This window comes from Hydractinia symbiolongicarpus, chromosome 8, assembly GCF_029227915.1.
Source record: "Hydractinia symbiolongicarpus strain clone_291-10 chromosome 8, HSymV2.1, whole genome shotgun sequence".
Taxonomy (NCBI): Eukaryota; Metazoa; Cnidaria; class Hydrozoa; order Anthoathecata; family Hydractiniidae; genus Hydractinia; species Hydractinia symbiolongicarpus.
This window is the reverse complement of record NC_079882.1, coordinates 20,479,640-20,500,489: the sequence shown is the minus strand read 5'-3', so window position 1 is coordinate 20,500,489 and position 20,850 is coordinate 20,479,640. Positions and strand designations below refer to the sequence as shown.

At 32.8% G+C, this 20,850-nt stretch overlaps 2 protein-coding genes across 2 annotated transcripts; both read left to right on the top strand.

The window, feature by feature from the left end:
• Positions 1-2,003: 2,003 nt before the first annotated feature.
• LOC130654751 (ubiquitin-conjugating enzyme E2 D1-like) lies at positions 2,004-8,878 on the top strand. Its single transcript, XM_057457366.1, has 6 exons — positions 2,004-2,158; positions 7,407-7,473; positions 7,568-7,599; positions 7,685-7,762; positions 8,255-8,360; positions 8,443-8,878. The coding sequence occupies exons 1-6, from the start codon at positions 2,135-2,137 to the stop codon at positions 8,583-8,585; spliced, it is 450 nt and encodes a 149-aa protein (XP_057313349.1). The 5' UTR covers positions 2,004-2,134; the 3' UTR covers positions 8,586-8,878.
• A 4,287-nt stretch (positions 8,879-13,165) lies between these two features.
• LOC130655612 (transcription factor HES-2-like) lies at positions 13,166-16,740 on the top strand. Its single transcript, XM_057458378.1, has 4 exons — positions 13,166-13,601; positions 13,943-14,009; positions 14,614-14,697; positions 15,344-16,740. The coding sequence occupies exons 1-4, from the start codon at positions 13,546-13,548 to the stop codon at positions 15,662-15,664; spliced, it is 528 nt and encodes a 175-aa protein (XP_057314361.1). The 5' UTR covers positions 13,166-13,545; the 3' UTR covers positions 15,665-16,740.
• Positions 16,741-20,850: the final 4,110 nt, after the last annotated feature.

Here is a 20,850-nt window from a genome sequence, read left to right as displayed (position 1 = left end):
TTTCGAAAGCCAATGAACATGCTTTATTTTTATCCCTGCCAATTAAATGACCAATCTGAACAGAGAGTGTACTCTTCGTGTGGCCAGAACATTTCGTGTGCGGCCATGACTAAAAGTGCTTACATTTTGTTGGTAAATGTTTCAATTTCAAGGATGTTTATAATTAAAAAATCCATGGCACAGCCATGAGCTCTAAATGTACACCCCTTACCCGTGTATTTTCATATACACTGGACATAGATGAATGTGTACTAAAATATTATAAAACCGAGGATAAAAAACTGATACAAAAAAATCACAAAAGAATACGATACACCTAAAAGAGTTGATACTCAGAGATAATTAGTTTTTCTTGCACACTATTCGAAGGACTCCATTACAATTAGAAATACTATCAATAAACATTTAAACGAAGATCTCAATAAAATCTGGCCTAACTCTACACTTGTTGCAACTATGCGACACAAAATATCAAAGATTTGTTTGTCAGGGCTAGGCTTATTTTGGTGCATGCTGTCGTAGTAAAACACGATAAGTTTCACAAGATCCCAGATTGCCTGCCCTAGATAAACAGTCATTAGCATCTGGATCTCCATCCTACCAAATTCTACGCCCATGAAACTCTTGCCATCTTCTAGTAGGAGGACATCTGTGACAAGGTGACATAGTAGCAACTTCAGTTTCTCTTTTTCAGTATACTCCCTACCTTCTGTGCATATTTATAGTCATTAGCTTACTGTAAAACATTTTCTTAGTATGGAACTTATTCTCTTGCGTAGCATGTACCCAAAACTGTCCCATAGTGCCAGTGCAGAGCGGATAGGCCTAGGTTAGACATTAGTACTTACATCCCAGGCTTAAATGTGTAGCACATAAACACAGTTCTGTGTGACATGTTTATCGTCATAAACTGCATTTTTCTTTGGCGAGACCCTGGACATCCGATATCGTCGTTATTTGTACCGCAGAGGTTTGACGGTTACTTGATGATATAAATGGTATAAATCTACAACTGTTGAAAAACCTTAGCTAGATCTGTTTTTAAACTTAGTTTTTATTCGAGTTGCTAACGTCTGATACTTTTATGTTGACTTTGAAGCTGTTGTAATTCTCCTTGTTCTCCGCAATACACTTGATTGTCGTACTTCTTTTTAAGCTTCCTGATAAAGACATACGTATCGTATCCAATTAAGTTGTGGAAGATGACCAGAATATGCTTTGGAATTTTAAATGTCAGGTTACATTTGCTATGCGTTACGCCTGGGTAGCCTGTGTAGTGACACGACTCTGTTTGCAGGATCCTTAAAAGGGCTTCATTCAAATGTGCCTCATTGTACTCTCTTTAGAAATCTGTTAATCATATTTTAAGCTACTGAGAAAAATTATCTTATAGTCGGTTATTCTAGGTAATCTACAAATCGTTTAACTTTTCTTGCTACTTACTCATCGCCCTCAGTTTATTCTGCAGCAGGATTGTGAAAACTTCGAAAGGTCTTGTATAGTATATATCTTGTATCACAATTTTTAGTGTGCTTCTTCTTCAACTTTGTCATGAAGCGTGAGTTTTACCAGGGTGGCTTACCACATCGTATAAGGTCATACTTAATGCCTTGCCTAACGCGCTTCTTTATATATGTCTGGCATCCAAATTAACACGACAAAAAAACCTGGTGTGAACCTTGATGAAAATCGTTGTTTTCTTGACAAATATTGGCATAAGCAAAAAATGAAAATTAAAACTTTGATTTCGTCCCAATTTAGGCAAAATGAGTAAATATTTTATATTTTTACATTCGGCAAACATTTTTGTCTGTAAATTGGAGCAAAGTAATCTTCTCCGCTATTCGAAATTTTGGTAATTTATTTAAAGCTACAGCCTCGTATCATTATTGCCTGAAAATAAAAAACTGGTAGAATTGACCTATATAAGGAAAAAATTGACTAATTGATTTTATACAGAAAAAAAAGAACGAAGAGATATACCTTCCGGGCTGTGCCATCACACTATAATTTTAGTTTTGTTACTAACATGGAACATAAGTGCTAGGAAGCAGCAAGAAGCACTGAAAAAAATAATAAAAACAAATCTGTCCTCTTTATAACCCCTAGCCTAGTTGCTATATATACTGAAACAATGGCTATGAAACGTATACAAAAGGTTTGATTTCTTTACACTTTTATTATTCTTAATATCCAAAGCAAGGAAATAATGTGCATGCTAGCTATTAGTCAAACATTAGATTTCTAGAGAGCTAGCAAGCTGTCTGTCTGAGCTAGCTGCCTATAGGTAGCTAGCTAGCTGTCTATAGCTAAAATAGCTGTCAAGAATAAAAACGAATTCTTTGATTTTCAAGGTTAGGCTTAACTATATACTGTTTTTACTTTTCTAACTGTGTATATAGCTATATATTATGTGTAGCTCTAGACCTTTTTACATGCTTACAAATTTTGCAGTAAGCTCTTTTGGTTTTAGCAATTGCGTGACAAGCAAAAATATGCAGGTGCTAAGTGTAGTGAGGTCCTTTTCGGTCAATTTATTCATACAAAGGTATCGTTGAGATTTTGTATCAGTATAGCTATGTCAATTAGAAGTTACCATCTACACTCGGTAATAGTTTAAAGCCTCAACAATGTTTCCATAAAGAAAATGGCCTAAAAAAGGCCTTTCTTCAGCAAGCTCCCACTTCTTTCTGCCTGCCACGCTGTTCTTACAGTCAAAAGGGCTTACTGCAGAAAATGTAAACATTTAAAAAGGTCTGTAGGACAGACTTTATAAAGAACTCTCACAAAGAAAACAGCTGGCCTGCCTTGTGGGTCCATGGACAAGAGGGTGCCAATAAGCCACAAACGCTGCATGTAGTTCGGGCGACTTTTCCAATAAAATTGCGGTTGTCCCCCAACACTGGCTGCACTTTCCCAAACTCACCCGGAACATTCCCGAAATGCAATACACCTTTATAATAATTCAATTGTACATGCGTTCCTACGGCTCTCCATTGTTTTACAATATCGGAAAAAAAGGAGGTAAAAATCGTGTTTTTATGAGAGTTTGTTAGAGACAAAAGCGTGTTTTCTCCAGTTTTTTAACTTCTGTCATATCAATTTCTTTCAAATTTTCAGGAAACTTTAATAATAATAAGATACAATTTATGTGTACTTTTCATTAAAAACAAAGCGTGGCAAGAAAAGTTATCACGAAAAAACGTATTTTCTCATTAATAAACTCTTATAAAAGTGTGATGTTTACCTCCTCCGATTGCTAATAAGCTGCGATGGAGTGTTAGTTTTCCTGAATTATCGTAAAGGTGTATGTATGTAACAAACCATGCGGACGATAGTTGGGAAGAAGGCACTTGAAGAGAAAGGGGTTAATAAAGTTTAAATTATTTACAAAGTATACTTTATCATAAACCATCAAAAACAGTTCTTTTAAGAACTTCGCTTAGTACCTGTTTTTTTTGTTTTTTTTGGCATTGTTTGGACCTATGCAGGTTTTTTCGGGCAAATACTTTAATTTTTTTCAAAACCCAAAACTCGCCGAAAACTCCCGCACTTTTTACTGCCTATGCGGCTTATTGGCACCCTCGTCCATGGACCAATGCATTGATTTTATTTTCTCATTTTTTTGTTTGTTTAAAAGAATGACACATTGCCTTAAAGCCACAATGCCATGAAGTATCCACAATAAGTGAGGGTAGATACCTACTTAAGCTACAGTAGCCCTAAAGCAATTTACATTGTTGGTTGGTTACTAACTTACTGCTGCAATTATTTTTAAATCATTGTAAATCGAAGAACAGCTTCAACAAGGATCAAACCTGTGTTCTTCATAGATATGCCTGACTAAGTATTGTGGTATTTCACCCCTGTGAGTAGCTTTGATTTTTTAAATAATTAATCCTAAAGTATAAAATTTAAATATGGTGGATAATGCATCACCTAAATAAGCGACACAACCTATTTAGGCTACTTTCTTGTTTTGCAATAACTTGAAGACATGTAAAGCTATCATAGATTGAAAAGACTTTTTAAATCATGGTCACATAGACCATCCATGGTAACCTAACATTCATTGCCAGTTTTTCTTAAAAGTGTTTAAGGAACCTTCAAATTTATAAATAGTCAATTAGGTCGCAAATGGCCTAGTTTGTCTGAACGTATGACAGTGGAAGAATCCACTGTATTTCTCATTGAATCCATATAAAGTATATCACAGTGTTGCAAAAACATACAACATAGTAATTTGAATTTTTGAAAGTGACAATCTGCATTATTCTACATTTATATCCCCTGAAACAAAACATCTAAAAACATAAACAGGTGCAACAAAAAAAGAATAAAACCACAATAGGTCCAACAAAATCAAAGGTGTCCAATAACTGCTATGTACAGCTAAATCTGCTGAAACTTTATATATATAACTTGCTTTTCCCATGCTAAAGGTACACTAGGAAAATTTTATACCCAAGCCTATGGTGGTCTAACTAGGTGATGGTGAAGTTAGGTCACTATAGCCTAGTTATGTTTTTACCCTGACTGACAATGCTACAAGTCAAGCTGTTGAACTTAACATTGACAAAAGATATTAAGTTCTTTTGTGGCTTCTATGTCATCGTCTCCTGGCCAGGCCCTTTGGGTTCTAGCAACTGTGAGAAAAGGGGGGAATGCAAGAGGTTGCTGCAAAGAGGTCTTTTTTAGCCCAGTTATTCAGAGAAACATTCTCAAGGCTTTAAACTATTATCAACTGTATGTGGATACCTTTATCCAAAGAATTGCGCTAAAAAAGACAACTGGAAAAAATGCTATCAGACACATTAAAACATCCTTTCAAAACCTAATTTATGCCTAAAATAATCATAATACCAGTTGAAGGACCATAAACATTTCTTTTATTACCTAAAAAGAAGACATGAATTAACAAGTGGAATCTTTAAAGGTGTGTCGAGTGCGTTTTATAATCGCAAGGGTGGACTTGTGATTAAAAAGTGGTTTGGTCCACAATGTGGGCATGTTTAGCAAAGTACCTCTACTCCAGCTATGGGTCAACCCATTCTGAAAAGGGAAATTGTGTAGGCAATGCGGGTGTATAAGTTTAGAAAACAGGACCCATTTATAACAGTGTTTCCAACACTGGGTAACTATCCTGTATAAATATTTGGAATAATAACAATATCAGTGGACTTTATCTCTAGCCTGTCTATGTTCTCATAAAAAAATAAGTTTGCTGTCTATTGATGTGTGCTACTTATACAAGGTGTAACTAAATTTTGGAAGCAATACAAATCGATAGACAACAGAAACTCAACTCCAACCTGCAACACTTTATCAAAAATAGGTTTATTTCATGCAATGAATGATTGCAAAGATACCAATAATTAAAATGTTATGCTGCACTGCGCACAAATTTTCTGATACTGATCCACACCAATATTGTTTAAGCTACCTGTTCTGTAAATTCCAGAAGTTTGTACCAGGAGTGAAATATATAAGTATTAAAACTAATTTAATTCAGACATTAATATGCAGTACAGACAGTTCACTCTAATGGGGCATAGAAATGAAAATCTTGCACCTGCAATACACAGTCAGCAGTTTCAGAAAAGATACAGTTATAAATTATGAAAAAATTTCAAGTTTGGAACCAGCTTGCCTTCATTGTCAGTCAGTCATTTTTGTGCCTAGGTAGGCAGGGTAGAAAAAAGAGTGCAGAATAAAAATGTTTAGAACTTATTAGTGTTGAATTTTTTACACAAACAACTAAAAAGTGGGAATTCGCTCTAATAAGTTTTCCAGTATGCACAGAATGATGATCTGTCAATATGAAATTTGTTTTTATAGCACCATAAGAATAAAAATACGATTAACCACTCCATCTCATCTGTGCCTAGTGTTTCTTAGAGATATATATAATATATATCACATGATTTGCTTTCTTTTTATAGTAAAAATATGGATTTAATCACTACTGAAAGAATGATGTAAAAAACCCAAAATGACACTGATAAGTTTTTGCTTTACCTAATAACATAGAAAATTTGCACTAACTCCACATATCCTAGAAATGATTCACATTAATTAGTTCTGACCCAATTTAAAACTATAATTAGTTCTGCACTTATTTTATTCTCATACTTTTTTCTACACTTAAGGTAGTTTCCCCATTTCACTGAAATGATAGTTCTGAGACCAAAGCGTATGCATTTACAAATGATGGGAGTATACCACAAGTTTGTAATAATTTAAAGTTTGTTTGGCTTGAATAAATTGTGGAAACACTAGGTTGTTTGCGAAAAAAGGAAAAATTGTAATTGGTTTTCGTATTTAGAAAACAAGTGTCTAATTTGTCTGTCAAGAAAGTTTCTATGCAGAAACAGTTTTGTGTTGTATCTTATCTGGAATTGACATCAGCACTAATCATTAGCACAAGTTTTATCCTTGCCTGTAAATTTTATTTTGCTGTTTTTACTCAAATGCGACCACGAAAAAAAGGACTTTGTGGTGATCAGAGATAAGGAACTAAATGTTCGGTTCATCTGTCTTATTTTTTTATTATTTATATACTTGAACTGTTGTGCCTTCAGCTGAATGTTTCTGCAACTAATTTTCTGTGAATTGTTTAAACAATTTTTCAGTGTCAGTGTAAAGAAAGAAAACTTTTTACCACTGTTTAATATACATTGAGAACAATATTTGTCACTAGTGTTATGTAACACCATTTCCATCATTGCTCAAACAACCTGGTGCAAAAATAAAATTTCAGTCAGGTGTTAAATTTTCACACTTTTCTTGAATGTTGACGTTTTTTTAGAAAGTTTTTAGCATTCTTTTAAATGTATTATAATAGCTTTTTTCTAACAATATTCGAGTTCAAGAATTTTTGTGTTTATCTCGAAATTTTAGAATTTGTATAGCAATTTGCCAGGTCAAGAAATTTTGGCGTTTTACTCAAAATTTAAATATTTCTTTACAATTTTTACGAAATTGTAGAATTTGACCAGCAATTTTGAATTGCTTTTTGATTATGAATAATATTTAAAACATGAACAAGAAGCGTTAAAAATAAGAAAATTAGAAACCACGAAACTTCTTGTTTCGTACTTTAACAACGTTATTTCATACGATACATGAAACCTGAAATGTTTTTAACTCGTTTTAAAGTTTTGAATTGGTGAAGTAAATTTGCCTTTAATTGGTATCGATTTGATGAAAGTCTTACTGTCTCAAGTTTCTAAGAAAATCTTCACCCTAACTACTTTTTATTCCTTGTACCTAAACGGTATGAGCTAAACGGTAGGACTAGTCTTGTGACTAATATTTTTTATAATGATAAAGGACTAAGAAAAGAGCGAAACAAAATGGTTGAATTGATCATCAAATTCTTCTTTGATTCTTTATTTCATTTTTAGGAATATGCTGACATACAAGTGGATCCACCTGCTCAGTGCTCCGCTGGTCCTGTAAACGACACAGACTGTGAGTGGGTTATGTTTCTTGATGGATATGTTGTTAATGTCAGCATTGCGTATATTCTTCACATACATAATTATTACTGTATTTACCTTTTTAGTATTTCATTGGCAAGCAACGATAATGGGACCAGTAAGTTGTTTAATTTGAAATACATATAAAATTTGTTGCTCTTGACATTATGGGACTGTATAGAAATTTTAAATCTTTTTTTTAGCCAGACACAGCATATCAGGGCGGATTATTCTTTTTAACAATACATTTTCCAACAGATTATCCATTCAAACCACCCAAGGTAAAATATGCGTCAGTTATTTACATTTCTTAAAAAACCGCTGATTTGTTCTTATACTCTTTGATGCATGATGAGTTTCTACCTCGACTACCTAAAATAAAACCCGATCGTTGTGTATCGCACACGTATGTGACGCGGTCGTTAACCACAAGCGTGTGACGCGATATCTTTTGCACCAATCAACTTGATGACCTTAATAGAAATATATTTTTTTAACGTTGTTTGTTAAATTAGCAAAATGGTCAAAACTTTAGGATTACTCCTCGAGAACTTTTTCGTGTTTAAAAAAATAATTTTTACTCTTTTAAGTCCCTTTTTTTATAACTGATAGTACAATTACTACTATACAATATTAGATTGTCTTTCATTGAATTTGCGCGAAATTAGAAGTATAACTTATTTTTCATTTGCTATTCATTCGCTAAATAGTGAGTATTAGTTCTCGCAAAAATTTAGAAAACATATATCTATATATTTATATATCTATTTCAGGTATCTTTTAATACAAAAATATATCACCCAAATATAAATTCAAATGGCAGTATATGTTTAGACATACTACGGTCACAATGGAGTCCTGCTTTAACAGTATCAAAAGGTAGCGGAGTTTTTTTTATTTCGTGTTATGCTTGTATTCAAATGTATTCATAATGGTGATGGCATTTCCTTTTCTCTTTTAGTCTTACTATCAATATGTGCCTTAATGGCCGATCCAAATCCTGAAGATCCATTAGTGCCGGAAATAGCCAGAATATTTAAAACGGATAAAAAACAATATACCGATAATTGTAAAGAGTGGACGAGGCGTTACGCGATGTTTTAAAAATAGATTGGGCGAGTGAGAACTGGCATGGGAAAGCCATTAGGATTCGTTGCTTCAGGCGCATGTCAGTGACCTTTTTTATGTGCAACTCACGACTGTTTTAAAAAATTATTTTTCTGAATTTCGATAAAAGTGAAAATACTGTTTTTTTCGTTTAACATCGGTTTTATATTTAGCTCCAGCGAAATAATATAATTCTTTCTATATATGTCCTGCATCCATCGTTGTTTTTTATTATCGTTCTTTGTGATATATCGAGCTTATAAAGAAATATAAATTGAAATATAAATTTATAGCATTGTTTTAATTATTGCACTTTTCCTCCAAGTTAGTGCCTTCCCCTTTAATCATATAAAAAGGTAGAAGGTACAATATTAGGTAACACAAGTTTTGATAATTTAGTTGTAGTGTTCACTTTCAGTTCAGAAAACTGTGGACCCCTACAGCTTTACACCAACGAAACTACAAAGCTTCAACAATAGAACTTTCTTGTCCAGTACTCAGCATTGTTTGGCTGTTTTTATCCTCTTGTACGACTCCTGTTGCTCCAATAAAAGCAAAGCTTCTATAAAATAAGACACTTTTGCAGCTAGTAATTATTATTCCGAAACCTTTTCAGTACAGACCATAAAAATGAATTTTAAACTTTATGATTTACATTAAAAACTCGTGACATTTTCTTGAGGTTACCAAACAGTGCAACTTTTGTCAATGAGTCAGAATCTTTTTTTACAAAACTTTATGGTGAAGATCAACCGATGCCAACTATGACAACGTTAACTACTGCATTTAAATAATCTTTCCTTGTGTTTGTTCCTTGTCCAAGAATTTCGGTTTTTCTAAAAAGATGTTTGGTACATATTGATGCTGTAAACAGGGTAACAAGCTTAAATATATATGGTAGTTATAAATACAGTTCGCGTGCATGTCCGTTAATACGCTTTAATAGTGAGACTTATGTTTGCCTCTGTTTCCTGCTCAATAGCCAATCTACAATTTCGCAGCAATTAACCGATTCTCAAATTTCCGATACTGACTTAGAAAATTAATTCGTTTAATAGGTGAAGCAGCACATTAAGCTGGGCGGTGCTTTTACACACTTCATCATTTATCACTTTGAGCAGGATGTAGATACTTATATAGAGAAGTTGTTTATTTTTACAGGCTTGTTAAAAAACAATGTGCCCGTTTAACATTTTAAAGGCGGATTAGTATTAATTTAAGAATAAAAATGTTTTTTATACAATTCTGCTGCCCCCACATTGATTTCTTGCGCAATGTTGATGTGAAGCTCAAAAAAATGATTGCCAATTTTGACACACTTTTAAGATTCTCCTTCTTAGATGGACTACACATAAAAATTATGTGTGATATACAATATTCCAAACCAATTCAAATGTGGGGCTGTATGTTTACACGATATGTTTTGTAATCATAAGGTCAATGATTTAATTCACATGGCTTGCATGTGAAGTGTCAATGTTGGTGGGTGAACTCGTGCCGTGTGATAAAAAGTGGGCAAGTAATAAGGTAATACCGAAGCATGTCTCATTACATGTGACCCACATTGCCGTTAATGCTTTCTTTGTTCAGTCAATTTAAGACTTCGCAGAAAATACTCGTTCCTATTTGACTCCCTCACACTGCTTCTTTTCTCATTTTAGCTCAAGGGACTTATTTAGATATCATCCTCCATAAAAGCACTATTTTGCATAGATCCATCTATTTTTCAATTTTTTTTTATTTTTTTTTCTTACGTCTAAAGGTTTTTTTTGTTTCTTTTCCTAAATATTTTTCTTAAAAAATGCATTAGTGAGATTTTTTTAGTGATTGCTATCCGCTCTTCTTTCCTTTATCCCCAAAGCGTCTATAATTGGCTGAATCTGAATGACATTCTCATGGCGAACTTTCTGTATTATTGTTTTATTACGTTGCAGATACTTGTTCTCATGATTGGTTTGCAAACCTTATTTGGAGGAAAAAAACAAATGCTTAGTTGGCAATTTTTAAATGCAGTAAACAATTAGTCCTTAGAAATGATCATGATGTAGCATAAAATTGACACCTTTTAACTGTCTGCTGCAATCCAGTCTAGTCTTGGTTGAGTCTAGGTTTAAGTCTGAGTTGTAAGCAATTTTTTTTTCTGTCATTCCGGTTTAACTTTCCAATTAAAAAAGAAGGAAAAAGATGATTTTTGAAACATCAATGAAAACATTAAACCTCAATGCAATGCCAACATAAGGGGAATGTAGAATCTGCAGGGATTTATATTGCTGACCAATACTAATTGAGTGAATTTTAGTCGCCAAAGGATTCTTACGTAATTACACTTTATAAATTTAAGGCTGTTTTCTACTTCAACTTCAAGTAAATGTTCACATTATCAATGAGATTTTAAATATTCCTTCATGAAACAAATATGAAAATTTATTCAAGCAAGAATTTAAGAATTGTAATGAAAAAATGTAAAGGTTTGCGTTTCCGTATTACAGAAAAAGAAGAAAGGTTAAGTCTATCTCGTGCTGCAATTTTGCATAGCAATTTGCGGTGAGAATCGATTTAATTGAAAAACTAATCAGTTTCAATTATAAAGCCGTGCAAATAGCAGACCACAAAATTGACGGCCTTAAAATAAATACAATGATTTAAAAAAGAGACGCACGTGGTATGGTTTTTCTAAAGTTGATGTCTCGAATATACTGCGCCTCAAACAATTTTCTAAAATATTTTTGATAACCTTCTTTGGCATAACTTAACACCACCTCCGTGAAAGCACAATATTAATACCATGCATCTCTGGTGTGTCAGACCACAATTACTGTCATTTCAACATTGTTTGCATTTTTGAGCTGTAAAGGCGCTGTGTGGAAAAGTAATTAAGTAATCGTAGGATTATGTAAGGCAAAAGGGCATGCGAAAGTTTTATAACCCTCTTTGAAATGTCATTCATAAGTAATATGCACGTTATTTTTCGTGTTTCCATATTAGGCACGATTCCTAAAGTCATAAAACAAAAAATTGGCACATGCAATGTACTTTGTGTGAATTCAGAACCTCTGAAATTTTAAATATTTGATGTTCTTTTTCCATCACTTTATATTCACTTTGCAAACTATCTTTGAAATAAAAAGAACTTCAAATGATGAGGGAAATACATGTAACAAAAGTTACTAGTATCTATCTGAGCAAAGAGGACGCTGGACTTGCAAATGCATTTAATGTGAAACCCATAGTTTATTTCATTTTATTCTGTCGTTTTACTTGAGTTGAACTGGTGTTATATATTCTTTTTTTGTTGTTGTTTTTTTTTGATTTTCACAGACAGAGTAAAATAACAATAACAGTAATTTATTTTGAAAACGTAAACAATCCCGTATAAATATTCTTGAATAATTATAAGTAATAATTATTTACAGTTGCGCACGTTTTGAGAGAAGCATTGCATAACATACCACTAAGATGCTATTTCCATCGGATGATTTGTCTTTTACAAACATCCGATCATTATTGTCACTGGCTCTAAAGAAGAGGGCTACTTCAAGCAAACAGGAATAGAGTGTCGTTGTTTACTTGTTGCTAACCGTTTAAAATTAAACAACCCTGATAAGTTTATTCCGTTAATCGGTGCCGGCAAGCACATGTCGATCATTTTCAAATTACACCGGTAATGCACTATTTCCGATAAAAAGCAAATGAATTCCGGATTTAATATAATTTGACACGAAAGCTACTTTTATTTTTATTTTATTGATGGAGGCTGGTTACACTAGCTCAGAATCTGCTTTTTTTGTTCCATTTCCTCAATTGTTTAAATATTTCTTTTGATATTTTGTTGAAAATAATAGACACGCACACTCATTGCTAGATCTATATTGTAAAACAACAGTCGTCAATCAATTTAAAAAACTTTTTTTGAAAAAGAGTTTCTTAAGAATAAATAACTTGCAAGCCGTTAGGATCTTGTGCTACTAAAAAAATTGTACGATTTTCAACAATATTATAGTAACCACGCATGCGGTCATGCTTATCTATAAGAATCTGCGCGAATATACAAAAATTCACAAGGTTCCGCAAACATTTTTAAGTCATCTAGATGACCTTCTCCATAAATCAAATATGCAGAAATCAGAGTAATGAGGTGCTTAACCATAAGTCACAAAGAAAAGAAGAACACTCTACAGAAATTTAGAATAAAGCCTAAAATACTACGCATTTAGGAAACGTTAGTGTTATAATCAAGGTGTAAACATAGCCTCTATAAGAACAATGAAACGTGCCTGCAGCAGCAATTAACCTCATCAGATCTTTGTCGAGAGTGCGTCCTGCTTATCATTAACATTTTAACTAAAGAATGGCTAATGAAAATGATGTATCAATTAATCTCATTAGTGAAATAATTAACAAGGATAACTGCTAATGTAAACTTGTCTTACGCTTCCGTTGCTATTTTTAAGTAGCTTATACGCGTGTTTAGTTAGTCGTTGCCATTTAATACCTGCGGTTACATTAGGCCTATTGCATACGACAAACGGAACCTAGCCAATGCTATTTTGATTAAAGAATTGTAAAAAATAAAAATAATTGAAATTTAAAGCACATTGATCCCACAAACAAATAAAATAATGTAATGATATATCTGAGAATCTCATAATACCATTTATTGATGCTATATTTGAATTTGTTTCAAAGTGAAGAGGCGTTGCGCTTAAGTCCTCGTATAAACCGAGTTATCCTTAATGATATGTAGTGCAAATTAACGAGCGGAAAGCGGAAATGGCGTGGCCTCGTTCCTAGTAATTTAACAAGAGTTGATTACTACAACATTTATTATAGTTAGTATGACAATGGTCAGTTAATGAATGTGTTGTTATGAAAAATCATTTATATTCGAAAACATTTCTATGTAGCAGATACATTGAATGAACTCAGCAGGAGTGGTTATCAACTTTTATATGAACTCATGGCTCCTCTTTGCAATATGGGCAAAAACATTGATAGCGTAAAAAGTGAAAAACCGTAAGTAATAACCTATAACAATTTTTTGAATTATTCTATCGTCAAAAAGCTAGTTGTTTCACGGTTGTAAAGTCGCCATTTTTTATTTATTTATTATTCACTTTTTATTTATTTGTTTATTTATAAAAACCTTGTCATTTTATTTAAACCTTGTGACATCATTAAGCCTATAATGTATAAATGAATATTTGTATTCTCCTTAAAATAACGCAATCTAAATTAAACCTTTCTTGTTTTACTTCTATCCTCCAAGTTTTTATTCTACAAGCCAAAATAAATAAATAAATGCTAGTAGATTGAGATGTGCAAAAAGTAATAAAAATTTTCATTTTCTTATTTAGTGACTTTTCTTCCATCATTAATTTCATCGGTGGTGATTTGCGAAAGGATAAGAAGAGAAGACGCGGGGTAAGTTTAATTGCTTTATAGATTATACTTGGTTTATACTATGCTTTTGTATTGTCAATTCCTACCTACCTAAACGGAAAATGCAATCAAATGGAAACTATTCTTAAAAAAAGCCGTAAGGATAATATTTAAATAGATTTTTGGTATGTGATATAAAGGAAATGGTTGCTACTGTTTTATAATAATTTTATTTTCAATTCCAAGTTAAAATCTCAAGGGTTAATTAATTAGTAATGTGGCAGGTAACCCATGTCCAGGTCATGTGTCAGACACACACACACAAAGACACGCCGAAACGATGCTGGAAAATAAAATGTTTTCTTCTTATATCGCTGACGTCATTCCAGCTACTCCCGTGGCATTGTGGTTGTTTTTACGATGAACTAATACAAAACACATGTTCATTAATTAACGACGGTGTGTTTTACGTGTCTCCACATCCTAAACATATAATATCATTTAATATTGCGATTTCTGTACCACAAATATTTACCAGATTTTTCTATATAAAGTAAACTTACCCAACTTTTCCTAAAACTATTCCCTCCAAACGAAGTGCACTTAAAGTTCATGGAATATTATGTTTCTTTTTTTCTTGTTTCAGGATGCTGAGAAAAAACGACGCGATAGAATTAACAGGTGTCTGGATCAACTCGAAGAATTGATTCCATATGTACGACAGAAAAAGGTTTGTATTACTTTTTGCGCGAAATTATTAAATTATAAAATTAAAACAAAAAAACCCAGAAACGCTGCATTATTATTTTTATGATGGAATGGCGCACCTTCAAATTAGGCGCTTATTCCATGTTTTGATCATAAGGGCGGCGGCGCTTGCTGCATTCAGTCGCGTAGGGCTACAAAATATTTTCGTATGCGAAGGAGAGTCAAAATAGAAACTCTCCATAAACTAATGTAATTAACACAAACTATTAATTATTTTTACCGCTTTTTTTCCTTGTCGGCATGACAGGAAAGAACAAAAAGGAAATAAGCTGTCATTCACATCAACAGCATGAATGAAGCAGTCATTACTCAGTTATGTTAATGCAACGTGTAGTAATAACAACATAATTTTGGGCAGCCATCAAGCAATATTAAACTATACAGATGGTCGTTGTTCACCAATGATAAAATACCTTTGCCAATGTAGCTTAGTTTTTATAATAGCTTGAATACGCCTCGTTACGTCATCACTATTCCTTAAGTTTTTTGAAGCGCTTTATTTCTTTATTATCTGACTCCATCATTTGTCCGGAAGCATTCAACTTTTAAAACGTAGGTTATTACACTAATCAACCGGCAGAATATTAACGATATTTTTTCCTTCTTAGCTTTGCTCCAAAGTTGATAAAGCCGAAGTGCTTGAATTAACCGTCCATTTTGTGAAAGAAACTTTATTCGAGAAGGAACTTTCGTACAGAAAATCCCATCTCTCTTCTCTTATGGAATATGAAAGAATGAAATGGTCTGAAAGAGATATTGGAACTTATGAAAAAACAAGAAAGGTTGAAAAATGCAATTGCGGTTGTGGTAATCCTGCGCCGATTGAAAAAAGAAGCCGTTCAGCGGAGCCTGCGGGTTCACCATACCGCTCAATTCATGTATTACCGCCTCCACCACCACCAGTGTCCATCAGGTGCAAAGATTTTTAAAATGTCATCGTGTTTGTATCAAGCATGAATTTCTTATTATCAAAAATGAAATCTGTTTTAAAGGTGTTTCAAGCATGATGCTTTTTGTGGGGTCAAGAAACATAAGTACGTTATAGGTACACTTCCATCCTTCACTCAGCATGATCTTTGCGAAGCTCTTTAAATCATTGTTGATATTCAACATCCGTATAAATTTAAATTTTTCTAGATTAGAACTAGATTTATTAATAAAATAGAAAGGAAGGTATTATATTTTTGTAATTGTGATTATTTTATTAAATATATTAATTTTTTTTCGGTGGACGCAGCATTCAAGCACGATAATTCAGTGCCTAAATGACCTGCTTTTCAAATTTTTTTGTCTTCTAAAAAATATTTTAATTGTTTTGCATTTTTAATTTTATGCCATATAAAAATTTCGGACATTCTAGGTTTTTACATTGATATTAAAGTGAAGTTTTATGTAATTTTATTTTACCTTGACATATTTCTAATCTCGCCAGAAAAATTTGAGAAGCTTAACGTGGCTTCTTATTTTTTTTTCTTGAGAAGTTTACACATTTGACATGTGACATAGTATGTATATAGAATATTCAGCTCGAGTCTCTTTGTAAGAGATATATATTTTAATATTTTTGTATGATTTTATAAAAGCTAAAATTGTATTATACGACATTTGATAAATTATCAATTTATGTATTTTAAAATAAATTCACCAAATTTTTCTTGGTTCTAAAAATATGTTTTATCTTTCCTCTCACCTTTTGGCTCACTTAACTCGTTCTCAGGAAAGGAATGTCTGACGTATAAGAAACAGTGATATTTTATTAAGAGATTTACAAGGAGATGTATTGAGTGTCTTAGCTAAAAAGGCGTAACATGTCTGACTTTAAAAGGAGGACGAATTTCAGACATTTGGCACGCCAAACATGCTTTTAAATATTTTTTACAACAGACCAAGTATATATAGAAGTCTCCTTTCAATAATGCACGACTTTTTAAAAATCTACGCCCATTTTGTTAAATAGGCGTAGATTTACGCCCTTTTTAACAAATTCATGGCCTTTTGTACCTCCGCACTCTTCTTCATATATCTTAATCACATTCTCACTTATGATAGTAGCGTATAATAAAAGCATGGAGGCAAAATATAACAAATCGACGAGACGTTAAAATCGTCAGTTTGTGCGACTTTTCTTTCCCTATGTCGCGGTGATATGCGATATATTTAGTGGTGTCCAGGAGACTGGGACAAATGAAGTTTTTATGTTACGAGTTATGTACATTGTTCCATTAGTTGGATTCCTTTAAAGCTTTACATTGATTCCAGATCTATCTTAACTTGACGTCTTGACATTTGTACCAAAAATAAAAAATACAATTCGGTAAAGTGCGGCTTACTCAAGGATCACACGCACTGTTGTTTCGGATTGGTGAATGATGATACATGGTGCAAATATTTAAAGATAATCTATTAAGTTATTATTGTTATATAATATATCCTTACTTTTTATAAGTTTGCTCATTCTCAGGTTGATATTGCGATGTATTCTATTATTGCATGGGAAAGGTCATTTATTATTTTTTAGCAATAAGCAAGGGTTGATCATTTTAAAGGTATAAAAATAGTAAGAAAATCCAAACCTTCTATTTCATGTTATTCCGAGTAATTGGTTGTACACATATGTGAATATTGGACTAATTAAAATCAGCACTAAATTTAGCGATAAGGAACTTAAACAAGGTGGGAGAGACTTAATTTTTAAATTAATCTGCATTTCTTTAACTTCACATTGAAGTTTTAACCTATAGTGATTATTCTCATTTAATTCTTAGTCTTAATGGACATTTTTAGCAGGAAAATATTTAATGTTTGTTAGTCACTTTAGTGCCACATCGGCGGTCGTCAAGAGTGCGTTTGCACGCGGGAGAGATAAGAGGGGTTGGAATTAAATAGCAGTGAAATGGCTTACAAACAGAAAGAAAACTTTCAGAAAGAAAATGAGAAGTCTGAACAGGTTAACTTAGTGTTTTGTTTTTCATGCATCTATGCCACTATATGTGCATTCTCAAATCATCCGCAGATAATCGATGCGCACACGTAAAATTTCTGATTTATCGTAATTATATTCAATTAATTATATTATATTAACATAGACAGTCTTATTTCCTTCATATACCATACTATATATAAAACAAAAATTTCCTGGTCTGTAAGCAAATATAGTAATGGGATAGAATTATTAAAAAAAAAATGCCAAATTTTCTAACCAGGGTAGTCATTATTTTCACTTTCCTATTTTTCTAAACGACAGACCTGTTACTTACAAAATTTCTCCCAACTGTGTAGCATGCATGCCGTAACACAGATGTACGATTTTAACAGTTGTCTAGCTGCTTCATATTTCATAAAAATAAAAAAATGGACCACACTTGTTTCACGTGTGATTGAAGACACGGCTTATTGTGTCGTAACTATGGAGCCGCCATTTTAAAAACCAAACAAGAGTACGCACTTTAAATATGTTTCTCGAAACCATTTACATAACCTTACCGCCAAGTCAACCTTGTCCCCAGGACTTCATAGGTTTCTTTCATTTCGAAGCAGAGTTCCAGTGTAAAAAAAACAACCATAGCTGGAAATGAGGTTGAGCGCCAGGCATGACAGGCGTTACGTTTTGAAACAATTCGAACTTTTTTATTTACTTTTAAAAGTAGCTCGGTTAGAAGGAGGGCTAAATGTCAATGAGATACTTTAATACTGCTATTGATACTTTAACATTCTCTTGTAGTCATACACGTGAGAACTAAATATGTTAAAGATATAAAAATAGTTTTTAGGAATGTTTCGACATCTCGTCTAGTCTGAACCAATATTGCAGAGCTCTGTAATGTGTTACATCATAACCCTTTGCCCCTTGTGAGTTACTGGTTAACTTGTTACCAGTACTTTAAAAAACCTTGTTGACATTTCCAGATGAAGAGAGACCCGGGCACGATTGTACTGTTTAGATTGTATCACTTTTTAACACTAGCTACCAACCTCAACGTCTTTGAAAAATTGATATTTGCTGAAAAAAAATTTCTTGTTCTGTGAGTTGCGTGTATGATTGTGATCGGAAACAAGCCCGTAAATAGCCCATATGATCTTGGTATATATTTATTGTCAAGACTATTATCGAATTTATTAAGAAGAATAACTTTTCTTATTTTTTTTAACCAATTTTCTTAAATTTCTGTTAAAAATAAAATAACTTGAATTGAACTCTATGAATGTTTAAAATAAACAACGGTTTAACCGTATTCGGGCTGATCCGTCATCCCCCTGTCTCGTGGGCCCCGAACCACACATCTTTACTTGACTTTACCAATGTATTTCCAATAAATATTCTAAGGAAACCATTCCGCAATTTACAAGGTGATAGAATAGACATTTCTTGTACTAAAAAATCATATAATCTAGCCTCGGTAAGCCAAAACTTTTGAACAAGTTTAAAAAATACGTTGCTCCCAAGAGGTTTTTTTAAAAAATTGGGAAAATTAGAAGTATTAGAGAAGTTCATAGGTTTCTTTAAAGTTCAGCCAAGGCTATATATGTATGGCTAAAATTAAAAAATCAAAAAAAAAAACAGTTATTTATATCGTGTACTTTCTTTGTATATATTCCACTATACAGTCTTAAAACATGTTCAAGCTTAAAAATACAAAGTCATTTTACTAAGAATTACTAACAGTTCTCTAAATTAAGGACAAACTGAACAGTCTATTGTTTCTACAACGTCGGTTTCGTTTAATCTCAAAGAAACAGAAATAAAATTAATTGAAGTTACTACAGCTTTCGAGGCTGTCACAATGTTCTTAAATCGTTTGTTGTAGTAAAATAAAGGTGAAGATATGAAACACAGATAAATATATATTTCCTTTTATCACTCGCTGTCCCTTGGAAATACTTTGTTGATATTTCAACTGTGACTAAATGAAAAAAATTAAAGTAAAGGCAACCACTTTGTGTATAGCTAAGAACTATTTACAGGTCTGTTTCATTACACAAACACAAAATGCGAATACTTTATGTTCCATTTTTATTGTTGTATTGAAGTGGAAAGAAGGGAGTGTTTGTAGCGATTCCAAATAAAGACAACAAGTATCAAATTTATTGTTTTGAAAAACAACAACTTGCTTTGAAAAGGAAGAGAAGAAGTCACAAGAAAACATTTCCATGCAGCATGCCATGAAGAAAAGATCTAGAATATCAGTCTAAATAATTAAAGATATAGAGATATAAATAAGAAACTTACGCCTGAAAATGTACAGCTATCTTGTTTGGAAACTATTTGTGGTGGTCGTGACAGTGAAGGCTATTGTAAGCCACCCAATGGGCGACGGTATGGCATTCACAAGATTAAATAAAACATATGAAGAGAAACTTCGCCTGGAGCTAATCAAGCAAAATATATTACGAGGATTACATATCAGAAACAGGGAAGTGGAAAAAGAAAAAGAGACAAGTCATGATAAATCATACTTCGATAGAAAACTGAAAACAAGTGCTATACACAAAGCGTTAGCCAATTCACGTCCTGGTTCGGTTACGGCTATTATTCTGGCTGACCATGGTAAGTCTTTTTTTCTACGTCATATTCCAGGAAATAAAATATTTCTAAAGTGTTTCTGAAACATACAGGTTAAAAATGGATAATCCGTAGAACTCTGTATGCTATGAAGGAGTAACATAGCTTGTTCTATCATATATGATAAGGTGTGGAATTGAATAAAATTTCACCTTGCCAATTTTTATTTATTTATTGATAAAAATAGTATTGTGTTTCTTAATACAAACTCAAACTGGTTCGGATTTATAAAGGATTTGTTATTTACCTGAAGATAAAAAGATCCGATCATCCCCAATATGAGTTTCCTTAGTAAATAATTACGCTTACTTATTTTATGAGAAATACACACAACTTAATACTTTATCAAACAAAACACGCATAATGATCACACACATGTTGTTTCAGATTATGACTTCTTGGCCTATTAAAGGATCACATTTTTAACCGAACTTACACACCATTGTTGCTCCTCCCATTTTATGTTATGTTCTCTCCTGTCAGAATAAAATTAATCCAAGCAGTCAAGCCAAGAATGTCAAGAATATATTAGAAAAGAATTTAGTGATATGTGTC